This window comes from Corvus hawaiiensis, chromosome 1 (genome assembly GCF_020740725.1).
Source record: "Corvus hawaiiensis isolate bCorHaw1 chromosome 1, bCorHaw1.pri.cur, whole genome shotgun sequence".
Taxonomy (NCBI): Eukaryota; Metazoa; Chordata; class Aves; order Passeriformes; family Corvidae; genus Corvus; species Corvus hawaiiensis.
The window spans coordinates 84112844-84138009 of NC_063213.1; the positions used below are offsets into that span (position 1 = coordinate 84112844).

Here is a 25166-nt window from a genome sequence, read left to right on the forward strand (position 1 = left end):
AGTAGGATTGTCTGACAACTTGAATGACCTGAGACACTCAAGCCCCCAGCTCTCCTGCTGGTAGGGCAGATCCATGGGGAATTTCTATTGAGGATCCCTGTTTCAGTCTGGGGAAATGCCCATTAGGCCACTGAAGTTCTGAAAGAGGCACTTGGGCACAACCAGCCAGTGCTTTCTGGTGAAATTTTCTTGCTGTATCCAAGGAGGAAAGTAGCCTCAGTTGTTCACTGTGTAGCTTCTCTATCTGGGAGTGTGAACATCTGAGGAGATGAAGGGAAGAGACGATGCTTCTTTCTGAGCACAGAGGCATGGCCAGGGCAGGGTGTCCGTATTTTCTACGTTAAGCACTATTGGAGAGAGGTGGCAGGGAACTAGCAAAGAACCAACATTTTTCAGAGAATTATAAAATCGTGGTCCAAATCTTCTCCTTGTGTGCACAGCCCTAGTGCATGATCTGATTCATTAGTTCCCAGACTGCAATCATAACACCTTGCTTTTCCCAGGATAATAAAATTATAACGATTCTGTTTCATGTAACTGCCCTATTCAAGTAGTTTGGCAGTAGTTAGTTAAGTCAAAGATCTAGAAGACCATTGTACTAATGTGTGCAAGCCTCCCTGGGGATGGGTGCAGTAGGTGAAGCAAGCAAGAACATAGCAACTCCTCATTGGCTCCTGCTTCCCTTGCAAAGGGAATGTCTCCATAGGACACTGCCTTCAGCTTCCCTTGAAGCATCTGTGATGTGGTATAAGGTAACAGCTCTGCTCACAAGCTCTGAGACATCTGATTGTACCACCATGCTGTAGTAACTGAAATACATTCATCAAATGGGCACAGAGTATCTATAAAACAGGGCTGGATTTGTTGTTCATCCCTTGCTGTTCATTTTCAAATTAAATGCTATCTTGAATTTGCTGGATTTTTTTGAAGTTAAAATAAGCCAAAGGTTTTCAGAAGCGGTATTTTTATTAAGCTCTGTAGCTATTCACTGTTACGTTTTTTGAAAGAAATTGTTTTAACCAGTAAAACATGCTTATAAGTTTGTTGTAGAGGCCCTAGCTTTTTATGACATAGACAATACCCCAGACTAAAAAACATGAAGTTGTAAGGCAGAAGTTGAAACTGTGCTTTGAATTTGAAAATATTTTAAAAGATCAGTTGATATAAAGTGTGGTGGGCCTTTCTGAAGCCCAAGCAGTGACCTAATCTATCTAATAATTTTATTTAGGGACAAGTTTCATTTTTCTTTTTAGTGCAAAGCAAATTTGAATAGAGATGTAGAGCATGAATAAAGTATTTAGATGTATCATAGCCTGCAACGAGGAATCACAAAGTTCCTCAGCTACAGAACTACTGTTTGCCAGTAATTAAGAAAAAAACACAGGAGACTAAATCAGATCTCAGATAAATCTGAAGGGAAAACTTTGCAAGCACTAGATGTAATTGATTTTTTTTTTTTTTTTTAAGACAGGGGAGAGTAAAATATTGTTGCAGAATAAGGCTTATCCATAAATTAGACCTGATTATAAACTTGTAGGAGGGAAATAAATTCTTACTGGAGAAGAATACCAATAAATTTAAATTCTCTTAATTTTTAATGAAAGAGACAGAAAGGCTAAGGAGCGTGGGGGGATTTTGTTCTGACCTTGACCTGAAAGTGTTTTCCATAGTACTAGAATTAAAACAAAGAATTTGATGGTCTCTAAGATTTTCCTGAGTTCTCCCAGGGTAAGGAAAGCTTTACCTGCTCCCTTCTGGCACAGAACCCTTTAATTACAGTCCAGCCCAGTCATTACACTTCCAGAAATATTCTGGTTAGCAGGAAGAGGTGCAATGGCAGCCATAAAGAACCCTTCCTGCTACTGCAACCTCAGGTTCTGCTTTGCTTCCTCTTCTGCTTATTGCAGGCAGGATCAACCCCTCATGATGTAAACTGCTGAGAAAGGGGAGTCGTAGAGAAATATACTGAGCAGTATTTAAGTCATGCTGAAAGTCAGCAGGACTTTATGCTTCTCAATGAATTAATCTGGGCTCAGTGTCATCCTGGAAGATGCCAAGGATGCTCTGAAGGACTAACACAAGGAGAAAGTGTACAAGGCTGTCTTGTCTGGTTAAGTGTCTTGCAACACTTGCAGCATCTTAAGTATACTTATTAATATATTAATAAACAGAAATTGATAGTTAAATGCAGGATCCCAGAACTTTAAAAAATTACTGAAGTTATCTGGACCCTGCCTTCAGTGAGTTCTATTAAGCCTTTTTTAAGCCTCCAGGAGAGAGAGAAACTGAATTTTTTTTCTGCAGTAGTAAATGGTCCACCAATGTGCAGATTGGTAGCAGTCACTGAGCCTTTTGTTCATAGTATTTGAAGGCTGAATATATAATAGTAAATTGAACAGTGCCAGAAAATTGCCAGAAATTGTATCCAGGTCCTGGAAGATGATTTATCTGTATTGTTCAAGTTTTAGAATGATCCCCCATAAAATTTTGCCTTCAACTAACTATCACTCTCCCAAATAAGCTGCAAGAAGAGTTTGTGAGGCAGTGTAGGGCAAAGGCATGTTCTCAGTACTCAGTTTCCATCTGGCTAAGCTACTTTGAGGGGCAGGAGAATTTGAACTATTGTCTTGCACTAGCAAATTATGCCTTGAACCTGTGCCTCAGCTCTTTTTTTTATGTCTCAGAGATGTGAATAGCATTGAGCTGGCAAGAATTGAACTGAACAGCCTCAATAACTATGGAAAGGATCTCTGAATGCTCACTGACATTTATGTTTTCTTTGAGTTACTAAAATGCAGTCAATAATAAAAGAAAGTAATCTAATATCAGTCATATCAGGGTTTTGTTATCCTTGGTGGCTTGCAAGATATTTACATTATGAAGAGAAATAGATGATGAAGAGAAGTGTTGTTTAATTCTGAAAATCTACAAAAATTACAGGAATCTATTAACTAAAAGAACTGTTTGCCTGACAATAATAACAACCAAACATAAAGAGCACTGTCCTAATTTACAGTATTGCACCTCTTTTCATTTATTTCTGCAGAAAAAGACAACTTTTCTTCATTTGTGTTTTGTTTTGTTTCTTGTTGCTTTCTCTTGTATTCTGTTGCATAGGGACATAGGGACGCTTGGCCGATGTGCCTTAATTAGACAATTAAAGCAGAGCTGTGTGAGCACCACGGAGTACCATGAGCTACAGGAGTTCCTGTTCCCTCTTCCCCTCAGAGTGTAGTGGAGGATCACAGGGAAAGGACAGTTGCCATCCCTTAGATATGAAGTTCTGATACTTCATGGCACTATTTTGGGATTTTACCAATTATGGATTTTTATTATAGTACTTTTAGTTTAGTTTCGTTGTGACATTTTAGCTGGGAAGATCTGAATCAATTCATATATCACTAAACTTGCTAATAACAATAATGAGTTTCAGATATACAAAAATCCCTGAAAGACTATTTAAGTTATTTATGCATCCCCTAAAGCCAGTTGTTCTTTATTGGTTTTATTTTTTTTTTCTTCATTATTGTTTTTATTTCCTCCTATTATTTTTTTCTTTGAAGTCATACTTGGCCACAAGAAAACAGGAATGTATTTAAAAGAATAAAATTTATCCTGCAATAGCTTCCTAGATCAGGAGGAAAAAAAATTACTCCAGTAAATGGAGGCTGAAGCCCATCTCATAACATGAACTGATCACTCAAGGCTGATTCTATAGCTAGCAGGAAGAGGGATGAACTGCACTTGGAAGCAACTGTTTCTTTTCTAACTTAAAACTCTCAGTTACAGACTTAAACCCGAGTGGACCTTTAGATTTTGTTATTGTTCTTTTCAAGAACCATTTGTTTGCCTTGTGTTTCTGCATTGCACTATGTTGACTGTTTCATCCAGCATTGCTTCTATGAATAAAAGGTATCACAGAAATAATACTTTGCCTTTGTAAACTGTGAAGTGAAAATTGCTCTTTCCCCACACTGAAACATGCAGCAGTATCCCACAGGATTGGGAAAAAGCAGCAGACTAAGTGATGTGGAATGGGATGATCCCCCAGGTGTCTGGAAGGGAGCAGTAGGCTGCCCAGCATGCAGGCAGTTTATAAAGGAGCCTGCAATTCCATCTGCCTTCTCATGAAAGCAGGTGAGGTCAGTGTGTGCCCACACTTCCTTGTAAAACCTGAAGTGCATAGCAGGGTATCCAGTTTACCTAATTATCTCTTGGAAGTTCTCCAGCAGTGTGGATGTTTTGTTGTGTCCTCAGGAGATCCCATTTCTGTACGCTGTTTCTTCCTGGTACGTCCCTCTTCTCTATGGTGTGTGTTCTTTTCATTACAGTGAAGAAATATTTATTAATCTCAACAACAGCCAGTAGGCAAAAAGTTGTTTGGTTTACTATAAAGGAAACAGCATTGTTTGATAGCACACTGCTAGCTGAAGAGACCCTTCTTCCTAAAGGGACCAACCTCAGCAATTGCCAGAAAATGTAGAGACTCTTTAAGTCTTTCATTGTGGAGCTACTTTAATGACGTTCTTTTGTCCAACAGCTCTACAAAATTATTATGTAAAGAAACTGTGGTGACTGGAACTTTCCTTTCTGCTGTGTATTTTTCTTCCTATAAGAGGCAGAAATAACATTAAGGGCTCCATGACAAAAAGAAAAAAAAGAAAAAAAACCTAGATGGTGCTAGGTTGCTAAGCAACTTAAAGAAAGATGAAAGAAACCACAGAGTTCTACTTAGGTCTTGTAAAAACTCAAGCAGTAAATACCCACTCCTTTGATCTTATTTAACCATGATGATGCCTTATTATCCTCTATTGCTGAAAAGAAAAAGTTCTAGGGACAAGTAAAAGAGGTAGTTACAATGGTCCTTGAAAGGTTAGAGATTTAGGAAGGCAGCCTGTCAGTAAATAGTTGCTAAAAAAAAAGTTATAATTGCACTGTCTAGCTCAACTAGGATCAAATCTAACATTGTCTATTATATTTGTCCTTCCCCACCTTCCCCAGACCCACTTCTCCCTTTACATCTGGAGTACATAGTACAGCCATGATCACTGCAGTTGTGGAACATGGTGACATTCCTGGGTGTCACATCGGTCTCTGTGTTCTCGGCCACCTGTTGATAGATGGCAGTTTCAAATGCACGTGCATTTGTAATTCTCACTCTGGTCCATTGAAAAATAAGTAGAAAAGTGTTGGGGGTCACTGTCTCCATTACCGTGAACAATGCACCTGTAATATTTGCAGACAATTCATGTTTTGTGTGGTCAATCTCAGGCAGAATCAGTTCATTTTTGTGGAGTCTATATGCTGCAGCAGACATGCCTCTGATTATTCATTTGAGCTAGTCAAAGATGACTTTAAAGAAAAAAGAAAAAAAAGAAAAAAGGGAGCATCTAGAAAGGTAAGGTCTTAATATCATATGAAATGAATAGCTTGGGTAACAGCTTCTGCTTTTATTTGATGTAATTTAAAAAGAAGGAAAAAAGAGGCAAGTTCTGAATAAAAGATACCATGTCTTGAAATTGTTATAAAATTGCACAGAATATTTCACCTGCACTGAAGACAAATAACCTAGGGCTTTCCTAGATATGAGTTTGCATAATACTGCATTAATAGAGTTATCTCAGGCAAAAAGACATATTTGTTTTCCAGTGAAAAGTATGAATAAGAAAAATATGAGTATGAGAGCAAGTCAGATACTCTACCGAGATGTAGTATTTATTTATGACAGGTGGTATAAAACTCTCTCATACATCTCTATAGCTGGATGATTTGGTGTATGATGTAACTATCATTGAATTCCTTAATAACGGAAGTAATTTATTTAAATTGCATACTAGATCACAGAAATCCTATCTGTTGAATTAGGCTTCAGAGTCCAGACAAATTACTTGCGAGAGTTTTCACAACTACAGTTCTTAGCAAGGAAGTGCCAAGTCCATGCTCTCTTGATGTTTAAGGTGGTGTTGCAAACAAACAGTACAGGGAATAAAATGCAGTATATTCAACAACTTCAGTTGCAGGATTAGTAGATAATCTTAGGTATGGAATAGTGAATTATCTGTTTGATTAACAGTTGAGAACCTGAGGATATACTGTACCTGAAATTACATTAAAAAATGCATGTATAGCTTTTAATATCAAAATTCTCCTATCTCATTTTCTCACTGTTGAAGACTTTGCATAGAAATCATTCTGCTCAGCTCACCAAGTGCATTTGTGATATGAAATCCTGCAAAGCCAAAATGAGTATTTTTTAAATGTTCTACATCTTCGTCTAAGAGAGAATTTAAATGCAAATACCACGTAGATATTTTCATTGTAAGTTAATTTTCTTAAGATTTGTAAACTCTTTTTTTTTTTTTTTTATGGTAAGAGATAATGATGGAATAGCATTTCAGTAAACCAGTAGAAACTACCCCTTGAAAGGCTGTTTCATTAATTGAACAGAAAAGATCAAAAAGACATAGTAAATAATTTACTTCCTTAAGAATTTAAGTGATAACACTTTAAATAGAGGTTTGAAAAGAAATTCATTTTTTGTAGGATATGAAAATTTTGAAAGTTTAGGTTTTTGTCTCTTCTTTAAAAAAAAAAAAAAAAAGAAAGATAAATGAAGAAAATAGTGAGATTCTTTGCAGAAGGAATACTTCCCTGGGAGAAGTACATCTGACTTTGTCATGTGGCTACAAAAACGAAGCCCTTGGCAGATGGGCTGCAGTGTGGCTGTAAATATCAGAAATACATCCTGGAGCAGTAGCTTTAAGAACAGAGGCTCAAAGGAGCCAGGCTGGTGCAGGCAATGAGGTGAACTTTCATTTAAATCTTTTCTAGTGTCCATGTGTCATAAACCATCTGACAAATGGGTCTCCCATGAAATCCAGCCTACATTTCAGAAGAATGTTGTGAAAACTCTGACTGGAGAACAGTTTGACATACTTGAATTAGTAAATACAAAAGGGGGTGCGGAGGGGAAGGTAAATAATAATATTTAGGGGAGAAGGTAAGTAATAATATTTCTTTTCAAAAATTGTCTTAGAAACTTAAAGTGGCAACTCCTTTTTGTCAATGTGTGTTGCTTTTTTAAACTTCTGCCATTGTTCTGCTGCTGACGTCTATGTGGAGGGCTGTATTAAGACTGTAACATTATATTGTCACATCAAATCCTACAACTGTTTTAGATCATTTGAAAAGGATTGTAGGGTTAAGGCAATCCACCTGGATTGTGAAACAAATTCTGGATTCCTCCATCCTTCTGTTGCTATTATTGGGCCAAGTTTTATTTACATCAATAAAAAAACTACTCTGAGCTTACAATAGTTCTGATAAACTGCTAAGCTTACAATATTTCTACTAAGCTTTGGTATTTTGTTTCCTCAAAACTGAGAAAAGGAAAGGAAAAGAAAAATAAAAATATTTTCATCCTAAAGATATTATGATGCCCTAAAAATGTCTTATATGGATGAGTAATTTTGTTAGGCTTTCCAGCATACCAGGGGCTCTTAAAATTAAATTGCATCGTGATAAGATTAAATTTGTGGCAACTATGTACAGTGGCAGCCAAAAATATCCAATAATTACAGTAGGCCATGAAGTAGATCCACAGAATATGAGAAAAATGAGTTGGATTGTGTCATGTCTCACATCAGCTTGGAAAAATGCAGTATTCTTTGTCTTTTCAGTGGATGGAGGCTGGTCTTGTTGGTCATCGTGGTCAAAGTGCTCAGCAACTTGTGGAGGAGGGCATTACATGAGAACCCGCTCCTGCACAAACCCAGCCCCGGCGTATGGAGGAGACATCTGCCTTGGCCTGCACACTGAAGAAGCTCTCTGCAACACACAGCCATGTCCAGGTACGGCCAATCAGCCCATCCATCTTTGTTCTTTATGTGCCACTGAATAAGGCATTCCCACTTAGGCAATATGATGTCCTTGATCTATTATTTAGAAGCAAATAATTTCTCTCCCTTATTAAGTGCACAATCAGCTCTTACATGCTACAATGCTGTGGTAAATCAAGTACTAGCAGAATATGTTCTATAGGACACAAACTCCTTCGTCCCTCTTTAAAAATTAAAATCCTAAGTTACCATGTCTGGATCTGGATTAAGTAAAGTTGTGTAATATTTGAAGTGGACCATGCAAACAGTTTATGAGACTTTTAATAAAAATGTCACAAAGTGCTTTTGTTATAACACCAAATGTTCACAGCAAGAAAATTGCTGAGGTTAATAAGCAATGCATGTTCTCTCTAGGTCCTTCAAGTAGATAATATTTGCCCTGATATAAAACACAAAGAAAACCCTTGTAGGCTTTGTAAAATTCCTTCTTCAACTTTGGATGTTAAGGAACAAAGACTCGATCTTTTTAAATGACTGTGGTGTGTTTAGTAGATTAAATGTCTCAGCACTCCTGCTGGTTGTATGACATTATGGGTCATGTCTATTTCTGTCACTTTGACTCTGTCTTTTGACTCATATTAAAGGAAAATAATTTTTTTTAAATGACTTTGAGTGAGAAATTAAAACCACATAAACTTTCATTTATTGCTTATTAGTGGATTACAGGAAGAAGCTCTGATGCCACGCTGTATTACTTGCTTCACTTAGAGCTCCTAGACTTCAGAGCAAATGTTTTCTGCTCATATGATGAGGCTGTGCATGCAAGGGCAAAAGCCCCATGAGATGAAATGGATCATATTACCTGTTATGATTTTTTCCCTTTCTAGGCGCTACATATCTTCCAGCAGAATAAATGTACCTACTTTGTCAAAATTAAAGCAGATGCAACATTCTGTCTTGGGTTTAAAGAAAAAAAAAGCCAAGCATCGAAATCCATTGATGATTTGATTTTTTGAGACAAATAGTGTACATTTGTGTGTAGAAGTTGCATAGCTGCATTGAAATCCTTAAGGCATCTTTAAAAGGTCAGAGCTGGGGTGTTCATTGTGCTGGTATTGTAGCTATTTCTCTTGTTGTGCATTTATTTTCTACCACCATTTTCCTATAAATGACAGTTTGCAAACATTCATAAATAATATCTTCATCTTATTTTGACCTGCCTGTGACCCAAATTTTGGAGCAGATACAGGATGGAGTAGGAGGTTGGTTTCATTCATCTTGGTTCAAGAAAGTGGAAACCCTTATAAAACAATAACATTTCAGAAGCTTAAAGTGTATTTCTCACATTCTGTAATATTTTATTAATATTTCAATCTCACTGAAAATTTGCCATAGGTTTTTGAAACAGCACATCATCCACTAGCTGTGAGACTGGCCCTTGCCTCATGTTTACAGTATATATTTCAAAACCACTCTTTACTGCTCTTATTTCACATGGGTATGGGTCAAAAATAACCACAGTGCCACATAGATCAAGTTTGGACAGACGCCTGATCGCCTGCAGAGCCAGTTTCTTGTGGTAAGGACCAGGTGAAGAGTGGTTCTTCCTTGTGCAGATCTGAAAGTACCATTGCTGACATTCACTGCTTGAGTGACATGCTCAATATAAGAAGAGAATAGTAATGACACTTGGAATCTAAGAACAACCAACCAACACAGAAATACATATGCAAAAATGGAAATGATTTATAACATTTCTTAAGTTGTGAAAAGAGTGAAGAGTTTTTTGGCATTTGAAATACTGCTTTTTTTTTCCCCCCAAACAAAACTAGCAGAAAATTGATAGTAAAGATTTGTTGAGGATATAGAGATTTAATGGCAAATCCAACTGAAAGTATTCAAGTATGCACTTAAGTAACAGGCTTATGTCTGCAAAACACATCAGTTGTTCCTCATCTTTCATTTTAAAAGCTCTGTCATTGAGTTTGTAGTTTTTCTTTTAATTTATCCAAATGCAATCACAGCAATATGAAAGGAAGCATTGCAGTATTGATCAGCAGTGGCTGATTATCAGTAAGCGTAACCAGCTGCAGTGGTGTCTGTAATATGTTGCATAAAACAGTATTTTATACCTAAAGTATTTACTGCTTCTGTAAGAGGTGAAAATGCATTCTATCCTTGGATTGGTAACTCACATGTACAAATAATGGACAAAGCAGCTGAGCATTTAGGAATGGTGGTGTAATTCTGCATAAAAGAAATTTATAATGTTACATTGATTAAGCTGATCTTTCTGCAGTGCTGCCTCCACCAAGGGGTCTCTTAGGAACTGCTTTATCTTTACCTGTCTTCAAAGACCAGCCAAGACTGTACGAAGAAGACATGACATGTCATGAGTTAGAGGTGAAAAACAGTTCCAGGTTAAACACCACTCCAGTCCACCCTCTCTTTTACATTCTCATGACTTTTGCACAGAACTGAGGAGCAAGCTGAGAGGAGCCTGCCTGAGGTGCAAGAGAGCCTCAGATACTTTAAAGATACAGAAATCAAAGGAATTGGGCAAGATAGCCGAGTCAGTAGAAGAGCATGCAAAAGCTATGGGTTCAGCTTCCCAGTGAAGGCAGAGGTAGTGGCTCCACAAAGGGCAGATCTGACAATTTGAAATCATACATCTGTTATCCTGGCTGCTTTACTTCTTCGCAGCTCTCTGAGCTCCCAACAACCTCCTCAAACCACAGGTTTGGTGTGAAGATCCACCACTGCAGGGGTGACCCTCTGTTTCGTGCTTGCACTGATGTCCCTCCTTTCCTCCTCTGTGATTCTGTGTGCCAGATGAAGCTGATCAGCTCGGCACCAGACCCACGGACTACCTGTTCTGTAGTGTCTGGGTGCACCACAGGACTCACGTAATTTCCATGTGGCTCCCCTAAGGGGCATGATAAAACAGTAACCTTGCCAAGTCACCTGATTGGGACTTAGCATGACCTGTGTGTACTCTGACATTCCTATTTTATCATGGGATGTAGCTTCTTCAACAAAGAATCTGGCAGGTCAAAAGCATTGGATGAGATGGGGCTGCAGAATGCACCAGCCAACAAGATGCATTTAGGATGCCCACAAGTATTTTGGCACCTGCTGTGTATATCCCAGTTATACCAGGACTGGACAAGAGTCTTGGCTCTGGCTTAAGCATTCTCTCTGCCACCAGTGAGAACTGGGCCAAGATTTGTAATGAGCAACATTCCTTTAAACCTGAATGAGCAGGGCTTTATTGTTACTAAATATTTAGAGTAAAGATCCATATACTTATTTTACTTAGACCCAGCAGCTGACACTGGAGGTGATAACAGCAACTCCTGGATGTGCCACACTAAGTAAGCAGGAAGAAGCCTGTCCATTTGCTTGACTCCCACCTCAGGTCTCCTACCTGCTGAATTAGGATTGAACTACATTTTGGCATCCGCCTGTGTGCTTCTAGTACTCACTCTGCAAATGAGGCCCTCCCAGAACCTCTCCTAGGAAACAGAAAAGCCAAAGGACAGAGCTGAGTATTTCTGCCACTCACAATAACAAGATCCCACAAGCTGATTGTATCGAGGTATTTGTCCTGTTGCTCAAAGAAGACCTCATCCGGACAGTTGCTAATTGTTCATAAAGATTCATATCCTGGTTCTTACCTGACCTGCTAAGTAAATCTGTGTATTTAACAACATCTATTGCTTGGCATTTTTCAAGATTGCAGTCTCAAATATTCCTGCTGGAGTCTGTTAAATTTTAGATGGCTGAGAGTTTTAATTTCTTTCCTGTGTGAACAAGGGCAAAGTAATGAGTAAATGTGAACCTTGTATGCTGGAATTATACAATGTATTGGAAGGGGCCCCAAAGAGTGTAAAACTTCCTTAACTTTCCACCTGACTGACAGCATAGAAAAGCTTCACTACAAATGGTAAAAAAGCTGTGTTACAAATTGTAATGTTCTTTAATCTAACTTGACTCAAAATTAGAAAATACAGTTTTTCATCTGAAGCAAAAAGAAATTTGTAAATTTGCTTCATATTGGCATAAAATCACTTAAAATGTTGAAGTAGAAACAAGTTTGGTTTGGGATAGTACAACTATTTATTCCATATCAAAACCATAAAATCTATCTCTGTGGAAAAGCTGGCAGAAGAAAGGAAGTTTACCTGAGCTCTGTCTTTACTATATTTGCCAAAATCAGAAGACTCCTATGAAGGCAAGGCTTCACCTTGAGTTGTAGGAATGCTGAGTGCGGGAAACTCACGGCACCTCATGGGAATGAGATCAGTTCATTTCATTTAAGGAAAGCATCTGAGGTCACACAGGCATGAAATAAAAAAATCTTAATCAAAGCTACATGAGAAGAGGAAAAAATACAGAAAATAAATAGAAGGTGACAAACTGAATGGGGAAGAAAAGATGAGAATCTACAGCCAAGAGATGGACCTGAAATAGCAAAAGAAAACTTTAAAAAATCTTCAAGATGCTACTATTTTTGTGGTTAAATACACATCCTGTTTCAGATTGGAATATATACTCTTATGTTGCTACATCTCAGGTACATAAAAAAATACAGTGGCCTTGTCCACCGTAATGACCTAGACTGGAATTAATTCTACAGCTATCATGCTTTCAGTTGCCCCCCACAGAATCCCCCGGCTTCTAACTTCTACACACAAAGGCCATGGCAGAAGCCAAAACCATGATATGTCTGCAGCAAATCACACTCCCCACTTCAGAGACTTCTGCCAAAGCCAAAATGCCTTTGTTTTATCAGAAAGAAGGAGCTGCCCTCTTCTAGGTGGTGGTATCTGTGGAGGAGGCCTTTTGTCCTAACTCAGAAATATGAGCTTTTTCTGTCTCACTCAGTGTACTTGAACTCCTTAATCTCAGTGCCTGCATGTGTCCCTCTCTGCCTGTTGCAGACAGCTGGTCCGAGTGGTCCCAGTGGTCTGACTGTGACTCGTCTGGCTTCCAGACCCGCACTCGTCAGTGCATCATTTTGTTTCCTGTGGGCAGCCAGTGCACGGGCAACACCACAGAGAGCCGAGCCTGTGCTGTGGACTCCAACCTTATACCAGGTGAGATCAGCCACCTCCTTGAAGGATTAGTGAAATCTCTCAAGATTTCAGGACCGAGGCATAGCACTATTTGAGACTGCACTGTGCAGATCCATGAGCTGGTGCAGAACTTGCCTGTAGTCAGCACAAGGATGTTGGTCTGCTGTGTAGAGACAATTCACTGCCCAGGACTTTGGTTAGTCACTGTCACAGCATTCTGCAGGTCTCTCACATCTTACTTGGTAGCAGGGGATGAGTACACGCAGCAAGTAGAAATAGTTTGCTTTTTATTTTAAGTGTTTTTGAGACTAGGATTATTAGAGAAACATTGCTATAGGTTTTCTGGTTTGCATGTACAAAATGGGTTCTGTGGTTGTTAATCTGGAAATCATTTCAGAGACTCCCTTACATTATTAGCTGCTCAGAAAGGTAATTACTATTGGCTTTGCCTACAGTCCTTATCTCCCCCATGACTGCTAAGTACCTGATGGATAGTCACGTTATGCATTATTCTATAGTATTTGTCAAAACTCATGACTGTACTTTTGTTTTTAAATCACAGCAGTCATTTAAATCCACACAACAGTATGAGTGGTCACAATGCACTGCTGTTAACAGTCAACTTTCTCCCTATGTACATTAAAAAAAGCTAGGGGTCTTTTCACAGACAGAAGAATTTACATTTTAATTTATCATTTGAAATGTAGCTGCATTTACTCAGTGCAGAAACCTTTTCTTTGTGTGACTATGCAATAAACTTTAGTGCAGTGTAACGAAGACATCAACAAAGTTAAACGCTGTTTTTATGGATGGTGCATAATGCTCGAACTCCCACACTATTTTCCCTTTTCTAAGGCTTTTGAAGCTCTATTAATATTCACATTCTGTGAATCTGCAGCTTAATCCAGTATAAGCTCTACATCTTGTTTTGGAAAGTAGGCATTTTCAGAATCTGAAGCAAGCCACCATGTCTCTTGCCCTTCTGGTTTGTTTGCTGCTCCTCCTCACATTACCAGTAACAGAGCAGATAAGGTCATGCCCATTACTCTCACCTTAGGGAATCTATCTTGCTTTCTTTGGTTCACTCAGCTCGCTTTTATTTATTATAACTCCTTTCCTCCCTAGTTCTTCTGCAGAAGTAGCAACCTTCCTCTGTTGTAAGAACTGGGTACATAGTACTAGCCAGTTTCTGTATCTTTTCCCTCGCTTCATTTGTTGCTTGGAAAGGAAATTTGTTGCGAAGAACTTAAAATCCTGCTTTTTTGAAATCCAGGTATACTGTGTCAGCTACCCCACTTGTATACACATGATTCTTGATCCTTTCAGAGGGGTTCAAGAGACTGATTTGTAAGGGAGAACTTCCCTTCATAGAAACCATGGTCTGGAAGTAAGGAGTGGAAAAACTTGATTGCCAACAGATTTTATTCTGTATTTTCAAAGTAAAAATGTTAAGGATACAAGCTAGAATTGTATTTTATTAGTTTATGACTGAGACCTATAAAATTGGCAGTCCTCTTTTTTGAAGATGCATAAATTCCCACTTTTCACATTAGTGCTAGATGTGACTTGTAGAAGTAATGAGCCCATTTGAGTGCAAGGTAATTAAACTGTAGTTAATTTTACTTCAGTAAATCAACTCCTTCTCCACAAGCCTAAACTCCACAAAGAATGTTTTCATGTGCATTTCATCCTTTTTATTCCAGAGATGTTTTGAGGCAAGAATTAGAAATAAGTTGCTGCTTTTGCTTGGGAAAATAAGGAACCTGAAGATGTCATGGGTCCTTTCTATTAATTCAACCACACAGTAAAAATATCTTTTACCTTTAATTTGAAGTGGATGTAATAGGATGGATTTTTAAATCCTTACTGTGTTAATCTAACTAGAAGTTCTCGGTAATATTTTTTCTCCTTGGCCTGAGTGGTTTATTTATTTTTTCTAGAAATATCTGTGGCACGATCCAGCAGCATAGAAGAGAAACGATGTGGCGGTAAGCTTTTCAGCTCAAGATGTCTATTAAATGCTGAAATATTGATTCCCCATTTTTTGCTTTTGTTTCACCTTTTGCACTCCCTTAGCATTATTCTGCTGTCTAAATGCTGCATTCTCATTATTTACACTTGTACAGAAAAATGTAGTTACTACAAGATTTCTCATTAAATATCCATCTGTCATTGGTGACCTTTGAGAGTAGAAGACACAGTACTGGATGTTTGTATTTTCTTCTTTTTCAGTGTGGCAGTCACCCTTGTACTCAAAAAGAAATATCTGTAATAATGTGGTTATCAGTAGGTCAAAATTTGTGAAGTTGCTCCACCTTTTTCAGGATAATAAGTCCACAAACCTCTTTTGGACTCCAAATAAACAGCAGAAAACCAGCCTGCTAACCTATTTAATAGCTGAGACTCTGTCTGGGACTCATTTTCAGCTTCATTGCCAGAGACAAAACTAAAAAGTAAATAAAAGGTTCCATTCTGAAGAGTCATGGTACTAGCAAAACCAATCTTGAAAGGAAAAGCTTTTAAAGCCACTAAACAAGAAGAAGAAGAAAAGAAAAAGGAAAATGAACTTTTTTTTGTTTCTGTGTTGAGCTATCACGCTTAGTCTGTGTCGTCATGGTAATAGCTCTGGCCAGTTCTAGTATTCTTCCATGCACAGATAAGCTTCATTTTTAACCTAATAAAGGACAGTGAAAACACAGAGGTTGTGCAAGGGTACTTGTGCATATGGTAGCTTGTTATTTGAGCCAGGATAATGTAATTTGATTTTTTTGCTAATTAGCAGTAGTACTTTGACAACATTCTTCCAAGTTCTACAGTACTGGGAAACTCTCATAAAGATGTAGAAGGATATTTCAGTGATAGATTGATATACTGATACAGTCAACTGGGCCACCTAAATACTAGTTCATGTTTCTAAGTACTCAGTAGGCATGTAAAGGTCCTACCTGAGGTTTTAAAAAAAAATAGCACCATGTGCCAGCCCATTTTTCTGTATTACAGTGAAAAGATCTGACAGATGGTTTTAAGACTAGCACCAGTATATTAGCTTAAAATGTGTCATTAAGGCCACAACAAACAAATTTTCAGTCATGTTAAGATGAAATTTCCAACATGAGCTTCGCAGTGATACTTCTTTCCTAATCAAAAAGCACACCTCCAGTTCGATATAACTATGGAAAGCAATATAATTTGTTTATTTTCAGCTAATCCTACTGGTGCCATATCTGACCTGGTATCTCTGTTCAGCAACATCAGAGGATGATAGTGCTTTAGATTCCCTTCTACAGTTTCATGCAGCAATGGGCTTCCTCTCAGTTTTAGTCCTTGCGTAGGTGGAGAGGGTTTCCCATGGTCTGATCCCATCAGACCTTTGATAAGCAGAGCAGATAGGAGACTGCTGGGCTCTGAGTTGTTGACTTTGCACTCTCTGGCTGCTGTGCTTAAAAGTATATTGAGAGTCAAGGAGTCCATCTCTCACCACTTCCAGTTTTCCCCTAAAATGCTGCCATTTCTTCCTTACTCCCCCTTATATAAAGAAAAAATTCTAAGAGCTGGAGAGGGGAACTAGCCAAGATACAGAAAGAATGGTAACCAGCAAGAATCAAAGCAGGGATGGAAAAATAGGTGCTGCTGCTTCTGGGACATGCATCCTATAAAAGGGATATGGAAAACATTTATGAGAATCACAAATGTGGTTCAACGATATCAGGATTTTGTCAGTTCTGCCACAAGTCACTATGTGTAAGAGAAAGAACTGTGATAGCAGCAGAGGAGGTGATACTTCAGTTCACTGAAAGAAAAAAGCTGTGTATGTACACTATATACATAATTTATATATAACAAGGCTTTGTTAGACAGTCTGAAGAAAAAAATGATGAACTATTCAAACATACGGAATGCAATTAATTTTTCTTTTATTTGTGTTCTGAACTTGTTTAAGCATCTTTCAAAGATCTCAATACTTACAGAGATGTATGGGTATCTAAGATTCTTACAATCTTCAGGGAAGCAAAATGAATTTACTACTGTAGGGATAAACCATTGCAATTGAGAGTTTTCAGGGAAACACATGAAAATTCCCTTATCCTTATTTGAATCAAACACTTGTCTACATTTTTCCCCGAGCTGAAGCTTTTACTGCTACTGCCTTAAAATTAAGATTGTCTTCTTTTCTCCTCTCTGCAGAGTTCAACATGTTCCACATGATCGCAGTGGGATTAAGTAGCTCAATCCTTGGTTGCCTTCTCACCCTGCTTGTTTACACTTACTGCCAGCGGTACCAGCAGCAGTCCCACGACGCGACTGTCATCCACCCGGTGTCGCCCGCTCCGCTCAACACCAGCATCACCAACCACATCAACAAACTGGACAAATATGACTCTGTAGAAGCCATCAAGGTGAGCAGAGGGCTGGGAGCTGCTCAATGCACCTAGACAACATTTTTGCTATATCAAAAGAATTCTCCTTGCTGCTTTTCCGCAGTGGCATTTGAGATCAACTTACGCTGATTGTTAATGACAAAAGTAGATTTCACTTGAGGTATTGTAATTGCAGATCCTTTTGCTTGTCAATCCCTTTTAGGCAGGAAGTTGGATTTTGCATGTGTGTATAATTTATACAGCAGGCTTTCCTGGAAAAAGCAAATCACTCAAGATCTTTTGTGGGACTTTTTTCCTAATTGTGTTCCCTGGTGGCTTGTTCAAGAAGTAAATAGGGCCATTAGCAATCACCATGGCATCTACTGAAGTGATGGCTCTGATGACCCAATATCAAGGTCACTCTTCATTTTCCTGCACTATATCTCTATAGAGGAGATGTATCTGCTGAATATATTCTGGGTCAGACTTTCAGCTAGTGTTTATACCCAACCTATTCTGTGAAAAAGCAGGACAGAGGTACTGAGAGTCTATAATGATATCCATACTATTTCATCATTTTTCCCAAAGTGCTGTTTTCTTTTTGTGACCTTTTAAAATAACTCTGCTTTTCAGATCCACTGAATTAAGAAAGGATGTGCATTCTGGAAATACCTAGTTCAGTATGTCCAGATTACACAGTTTGTTCATGCAGCTGCAAAGCTTTTTTGCAAATGAGGATTTTTCTTAAATCCTACCTGGATAATCCAGTTCTTAATTTATGCATTTTTCTTTGTAATTAAAGACATTTTAATGAAATTCATTATAAACAGCAAGAAAAGTCTGGATCGTCTAGTTGGCAGTGCAATATGAACTTAATTTAAAGCTTTTTCAAATTCCACTAATCATCTCTCTAGATAGCTACAGAAACAAAAAAAACCCCCAATCCTTTGAAAATTCGTATTCTAAATACCCATATTACTTTTTTAAAAAACAGGATTTATGCTCTTAAGGCCTTCAGACATTTCTGCCACTTGAAAATCAGGGAATTAATGCAGTAAAGAGGAAATAATTCTTATTCAGTAAAAAGATAGTATGCGACTCATTGTAATAGGAAGAACTGCATATATATGATTAAAAATATTCATAGAATCGTAAAATTAGTTTTGTAATATTGGGGGGAAAATGACTGGCTTTATTAAGTAGAATTTATTTCTGTAGGAATGTTATTACATAAGAAGATACTTCTTGCAAATGCAAGTTTCTGTAAATGCACAGGTATTTCTCAGTGCATTTTTGCCTGACTTACAGATACTTGCCATGAAAACTGCCTTGGTGAAAGAGCACTTGGTGGTTACCTTTCCTGTGTCCTTTTCATTTTCTGATTTCTTTTTTTTTCTTTATCTTCCCAGGCATTTAACAAAAACAACCTGATTCTAGAGGAGAGAAACAAATACTTCAATCCACATCTTACTGCAAAGACTTATTCTAATACCTATTTTACAGATTTCAATAATTATGATGAGTACTAATGGGCTTGTGTATTTTCTGGCCTCCTGTAACTCCCCAGTCCCCAAGGCCTGTGCTACTCGAGTGCTCATGTGATTGAGGCTTCAGAGATGAAGTTCAGAGACATTTCAAGCACGATCCAAGCCATCAATGTCCCATTGCTGCCAAAAGCCCAAACCGCCTGTTTGTGACATGATGTTTTCTTTGCAGAATGCAAGGTTGGCCTTCAGTGTCAGGGGCAGCTGTAGTCCCTCGGTGTTGCTGGACTATTCATGAGGATTGCATTGCTTTGCTCAGTTTCATAAATTTCCACTTATATTTCTCTAACAAGTGACTAAGTAATGCCTGAGTTTTAAAAAGAAATAATAATGTTACCCCTTAAACCTGTGCCAGGAGTACAAATCTAATTTTTTTTTTAGGTGTTGTCTTTTATTTCCTTGGGGTGTAAAAAGGGATCTTTACTGTTAGTCCTCTGTGCAGTCTCCTGAAGCTCACACTGCCAAAAAAAGCTCACAAGGTGCTGGGGATGACAAGAAGAAATATGGTGGTTTAGTGATCCTCTGCAGCAGCTCTGGGCTCTGTAGTCTGATCTTCCTGGGCTGTAAATCACTCTGGCTGCAGTTCAGCTGCTCAGAGTACAGAGAAGTACTAAGGAATGCAGTCTTGTAATTAACCTGGACACCTCCAGGGTCAGTGGCTCGCAGTTGCAAGCCGAGCCCAGTCACATAAAGCCTTCACCTTGTTCAGTTTAATTTTTGTGAGGGTGTGGAAGGGCATGTTCCACAGGGAGGCCAGGGGAGGAGGGCAGATGGGAGAGGCACGCTGGGAGGTTTTTCTCTGTGTCTGTAGTAAACCAGCCTTGCTGCAGCACGTGAGTTTGCTGTGGCATTCCACAGGCTTCCTCTCTCTGGTGCGTGTGCATGGAACACGCTTGTCTCTGATGGCTGTGGCACTCGCCACCAGCCTGGCCACAGAACAGTGCAGCTGCACCGTGTTTTGTGTGCCCTCTCTGGCTCTTGGGGGTATGTACGCATAATCATAGGTCTGCTTTTTTCTTTCCAGCTTTTACTTTATATGCACATGTCCGACAAACAAAGCTGGCTCAGAGAACATAGATATATTTGCAAAGGGCTGTCTCATCTTGCGGTGGTGTCTGACCTGCATCAGTCAGCTCCTAGAGGAACATTCTTTTGGTGTTTTAAATGATGATCTTGTTGGACTTCATTGATGTAAATATTTAAAGTACTGTTTGAGTTTTAAGTTATCAGTTTTAATTCCTTTTTTAGTGGTAGATGAGGAAAGACAAAGTTTTATACCATTTTTCTTTGTTCTGTCTGTCTTCACCCGCATTCATGGCATTGTTATTTTTGTGTCTGAAATTCCAGATGTACACCTAAAAAGAAAGTTGCAGGGATTTGAGTCAGATTTTCCAGAGTATATAGTAGCAAGGAAGCATTTGCTACGCTCAGAAGCTTGTGAGAAGAAATTATAAGTGAATACTAAGGATTAAAGAACTGGGCTTTCATTTTCTTGCTAAAAGCAAAGACCATTGCACTAGAATACTAGGGAGGCATGCAGGGAGAAGCAGAGTGGAAATGTTTCCATTCTGTTTAGAGCCCTTGCTAATTAGGTTATGTTATGATAGGCAAATAGAGAAGAAACATGTATAGATTAAAATGATTCACAACTATGTATGAAAAAAATCAAAAAGTACCAAGAAACACTTACATAGCAATGGTAAACACTGTATCTACTGATAGCAGTGAGCTACATATTTGAATGGGGATAGATCTGAATGTAGCACTATGTTTCCAATCTGTTCTGCAGAAAAATGAAAAAATTCAAAGTGGTCTTTAAAATGCTATGCAGTAAAATGAACACACATTTACTATCTATGAAAGTAATTAAGCTCAGCTGCCTATTTTTTCCAGCTGAGTAGTTCTCCCTGTTACTAACTCAGTCAAATGAAAGCACCTCACCTTCACACCAGCTCATCTCCAGAAAGCATAATAATGCTGGGTCTCTATAATTTGTGATTTTTTACTGTACATTAGATTTGGTTTTCCAGGAATAAATTAGCTGATTGCCCTGGGTAGGAGAAAATTTTTTTTGCAAGAGATAGAGGGGAGAAAAGCTCTCCAAATCATAAACAGTATGGTATTTGAATTACTGTGTTCATGCCAAAAGATAGATGTTATATTTAAATAAGGTAAAATAAAACCTATATTGTTGCTACTGCCAAGAAAAAGCAGCACATGTACATACACACATATGAGCAACGTTCCTTTCTGCCCCTGTACTAAGAGCACATTAGCCCAACTTCTGGATTTTATATTTAGACTATTAGTTTTAAGACCAATATATTTAAAATATTTGAACTATGTATTTTTATTTTAACTTTTTTTAATTAAAATTACTGACATTATCTTTTTTTCCTAAGTCTTCAGTAGTTTGAGGCACACCTATTTTCCGTTCTTTTCATGGATAAACACATACGTTAGGTACATGTTATATGGGTGATAATAATACCCTAGGTTAAGTCTGCATGATCATAGCTAGAAGTGCATTTAGCAGATGCTCAGTCTGCTCACACTTCCCTCTCCCAAGGGAGTATTTCAGGTGTTCCAGATCTTTGAGCAGCTCCCGTGCCAACGTGTCAGGAAAGTGTTTCTTTTAATTATTTTTCTTTGTCATTTAGTTTCCTAGATTTAATTGTTCTATATCACAGGCAGAAATATATTCAAAACTCTCTCTGAAGCAGGAGGATAAACATGGAAATTTCACAGCACTTAAATGACAAAAACTTGATGGCAAGAGCTCCTTGTCAAGCTAGATTGTGAGACAACAGATTTTAAAGCCTTTAGATATTTGTGTCTTAGGTAATTTAGAGGACCCCAGATGCGCTGCCTGTATCAGTATTTTCATCTTCTGAATTCTATGTAGCTGCCCAGGTAGCTTAGTACAGCTTTTCCTAGTACATGGAGCAAAGCAAAGTGCAATCTCTATTAATTTTCAACTTACTTTTCTAAAATAGGCTGCGTACGTTTTGGTGAAAAGCAGATTTCATAGAATTGTTTAGGTTGGAAGACGTTAAAGATTGAGTCCAACCATTAACCTAGCACTGCCAAGTCCCCTATTAAATGATGTCCATTTCTTCATGAAAGCTCTTATTTTTCTTTCTGTCAAAAATATAACAAGTGGGCATTTCCTGCAAACCTTGTTTAAGCCAACAGAGCTCTCAAATTTTCTCAAGGATAAAATTTGGTTATGAAAGCATTGTTCTGTTCTTTGAAAGGGAAAATCAAATCAAGTCCCTTGCTCATCAAATGCCGTGCTTAAATATAGTTCATCCTTTCTCTTGGATAAAGTGATCTATCCTGGATAAATAATTATATTACCTCTGATGGCATTAATTAATATTACTAACTGTGTTTACACTGATGGCATAAATTTAAAAATGCTTTTCTATTTTGAATGCAAACAGTTTGGCAGATAAATGAAAATTCCCTAAGTAAAGCTGTTTCCATGTAGCCCTGCTGCATGGAGGGAGGAGGAAGCAAGATTGCCAGTCACATCCTGCATGGTATATACACTCATTGGCCAACTCAAAGTACAACTAGGGTTGAGTGCACATTTTTTGCTTATTTTTTTATGTTTGAATCATAGCATATGTTCCCCAGTTGCTTAAAAAATGGACTCCTGTGCTTGCAGATATATCTTGGACTTTGATTTGAGTCTGATTATCTTTATGACCTTTTTAAGTTACTCTATGTAGAAGCTTTTCCAGCCATTTGCAGTCACCTGATGTTGAAGCAGTGTGGTTTGGCTAAAACTAATCAAGAGATTTTTGACTAGAGTTAGGAATTTCATAAGAGAGTGGAAGAAAGAATGGGGCTTAAACGGCTTTGATTTCCAGGCTATTAAGCAGTACTGATTAAAGTCTCACATGGGTGTAGGATACTGTGCATTTAGCTTGCTCTACCAGAGCTCCACAACAGCCTCTGGGACAACACCGTGCCAGCGTACAAGTCAAGAGCTACTGAAACACACATGTTAGTAAAGAAAGTTCTCAGAGCATCAGACCATATGGCTGTTCAAACCAGAAAAGAGATTAAGAGGTCCTAGATGCAAGTAAAATGTTAATAGGATTAAATGCTTCAATATTTTTTTCCTCATAATTATTGAATGAATATATTCACTTCTTTAAATGTGGGACCAGTTTTAATAAAATCAGCACAACATGAGCACATTCCTAATGTTGATTGTATGCATAATGGCTTTGCTGTATGAGATCAATTCTGTAAACAGTTTGGTCCAAGCTTATCGCGCTCTGCTTGAGGCGTCTGGCCAATTTTGATTGTAGCTGCCATCAGCATCCTCTATGTCTCGTCTAGGAAAGCATACTTAGATGGGCAGAGTTACATCCTGATGAGGGCTTGTGTCTCTCCACCAACACTGCAGTGAGCCTAGAGAGATATACTTCTAATTTTCAGTGTCATTTCCATGCCTAGGCTGGCATAAGATAGGCTCTTGAGTATAATTTTTACTCATCACGTAAGTAAAAATCAATGGTATAGATGTAACAAGTTACTTATTTTAGTGTGTTTACAGAATTGACCCCAAAATGTATTGCTTCTGCACAAATCCATGCACAGTACAAGATGACTTCAATAGTAAGAAAACAGATTCATTTAAAATTGTTCACAAGCGAATCTGCATCTTGATATCAGGGAATAATATGTGTTCATTGTGTGGGGTATTTGAATTCATTCCTTTCTTTGCTAAATAAATGAATGATAAAACAAGATACTGCTTGACTTCATTTAAAAGCCATTCTTCCAAATAAAGGATTGTGGGATTTGTGGACATTTTCCCTTTTTTTCTGTCTGCTCTTCTCCACAAAAATGAATGCATGTGTGGCTGAAATAGCCTTTAACTAGACTGTTCTGTGTCACTAAATGAATGTTTTACATTGTGTTGCCATGCGACGACATTCTCTAACTGGGATGGTACAAAGAGGAAAATATGCAAACCTGGGAGGTTTGGCAACAACTTCAGCCCCAGAAGAAGCAAGGGTAGGCAGAAGTGAAAACAAAAATGTGGGAAACAAAAACGTAGAAGAATGTGACTGGAGATTTGTCTAACTTGTCAATAAAGTCACAGGAACACAGAGGCTTTTGGGGACCTGCCAAGGGTGAGGCTATCCGGACTGTAAGCTCCTGGATAATCAAGCCAGCTAGTAGCTCAAGAAAAGCAGTCTGATTGCAACAGGTATTTGTGCAAAGTTGCAGTTTTTACTCAGAATCGGGTGAGAAATTAGCTGGTGACACTGTCAGCATCAGGTTAACCAGAAGGGGTGGAAATGCTCTCACAAGTGGGGAGTGCCACCATACAGGTGGCATTTCGACTATACCAAATATCCTTGTTGGCACGAAGGATAAGGCAAGAAGGTTAAGAGCAGATCTGTAGAGCTGGTGCTGAACTCATGGACTTTGGACTAGCTCCAGGCTAGTCCCACAGGCTGAACACCCACAATAAGTTAGAGGGTGTACCCCTTTAGTTTCCCTCATTTACTGAAGAAAAAAAAAGCACCATGCAGATGGCATGCTCTGAGACTGCTTCATGGTGCAAGTTAAAGCACACTGAGAGGTGTACTGGGAACTGATAAACCTTTTGTTTTCTGGTGGCTTTTTGGATTCAGGTGGACACTTTCTCACATATTTTCCCCTTGCCTTTACTGCTTGTGGGAAATTGATCACAGCTTCTACCTTGCTGAGTATTTATCAATTTGAAGGAGAGATTTTGTGCCAGTAGTGAGGCCTGCTAAAAATTTTTACAGTAAGACTGACATCAAGGGCTATGGAAAACTGCTATAGTGATACCAAGTCTGTCTTACTGTAATTGATCTTAAACTGAAGGTACCATAGCAATTCCTCAACTGAAATGATCATCTGAGATATGGTAATTTTCAGAAAAAGATTCAGTGTAACTTTCAGCATTCTCCTAATCCAATCCTAGAGGCTGAGAATGCAGAAGGAAGGTGTTATTTGCACTTGGTTTTGTTATTTTTTCTCCCAAGGATTCATCCACAAACCTCATCCAACAGTAGATTTGGATTTCAAAATATCATGGAAGGTAATTAACAATAACAAAATAGTTTTGGTCACTGCAATATAAGAGAGACATTGAACTACTAGAGAGTCCAAAGGAGGACAACAAAGATGGTGAAGGGCCTTGAGGGGAAGCTGAATGAGGGGTGGCTGAGGTCACTTGTTCTGTTCAGCCTGGAGGAGACTGAGGGGAGACCTCATTGCAGTTACAACTTCCTTGTGAGGGGAGGAGAAGGGGCAGGCACTGATCTCTTCTGTGTGGTGACCAATGACAGG

The 25166-nt window shown here is 38.4% G+C and overlaps 1 protein-coding gene across 6 annotated transcripts in view; it reads left to right on the forward strand.

Annotated features, from left to right (window-relative positions):
- The window catches only part of SEMA5A (semaphorin 5A), a 322127-nt gene extending 298489 nt beyond the window's left edge, over positions 1-23638 (forward strand). For all 6 annotated transcript variants that reach the window (XM_048312054.1, XM_048312077.1, XM_048312047.1 and 3 more), the window contains 5 exons: positions 7680-7850; positions 12782-12937; positions 14857-14904; positions 17102-17313; positions 18684-23638. In XM_048312054.1, the coding sequence (XP_048168011.1) occupies positions 7680-7850; positions 12782-12937; positions 14857-14904; positions 17102-17313; positions 18684-18803 (707 nt within the window). In that variant the 3' untranslated portion in view covers positions 18804-23638. The remainder of the gene's footprint in view (positions 1-7679; positions 7851-12781; positions 12938-14856; positions 14905-17101; positions 17314-18683) is intronic.
- Positions 23639-25166: the final 1528 nt, after the last annotated feature.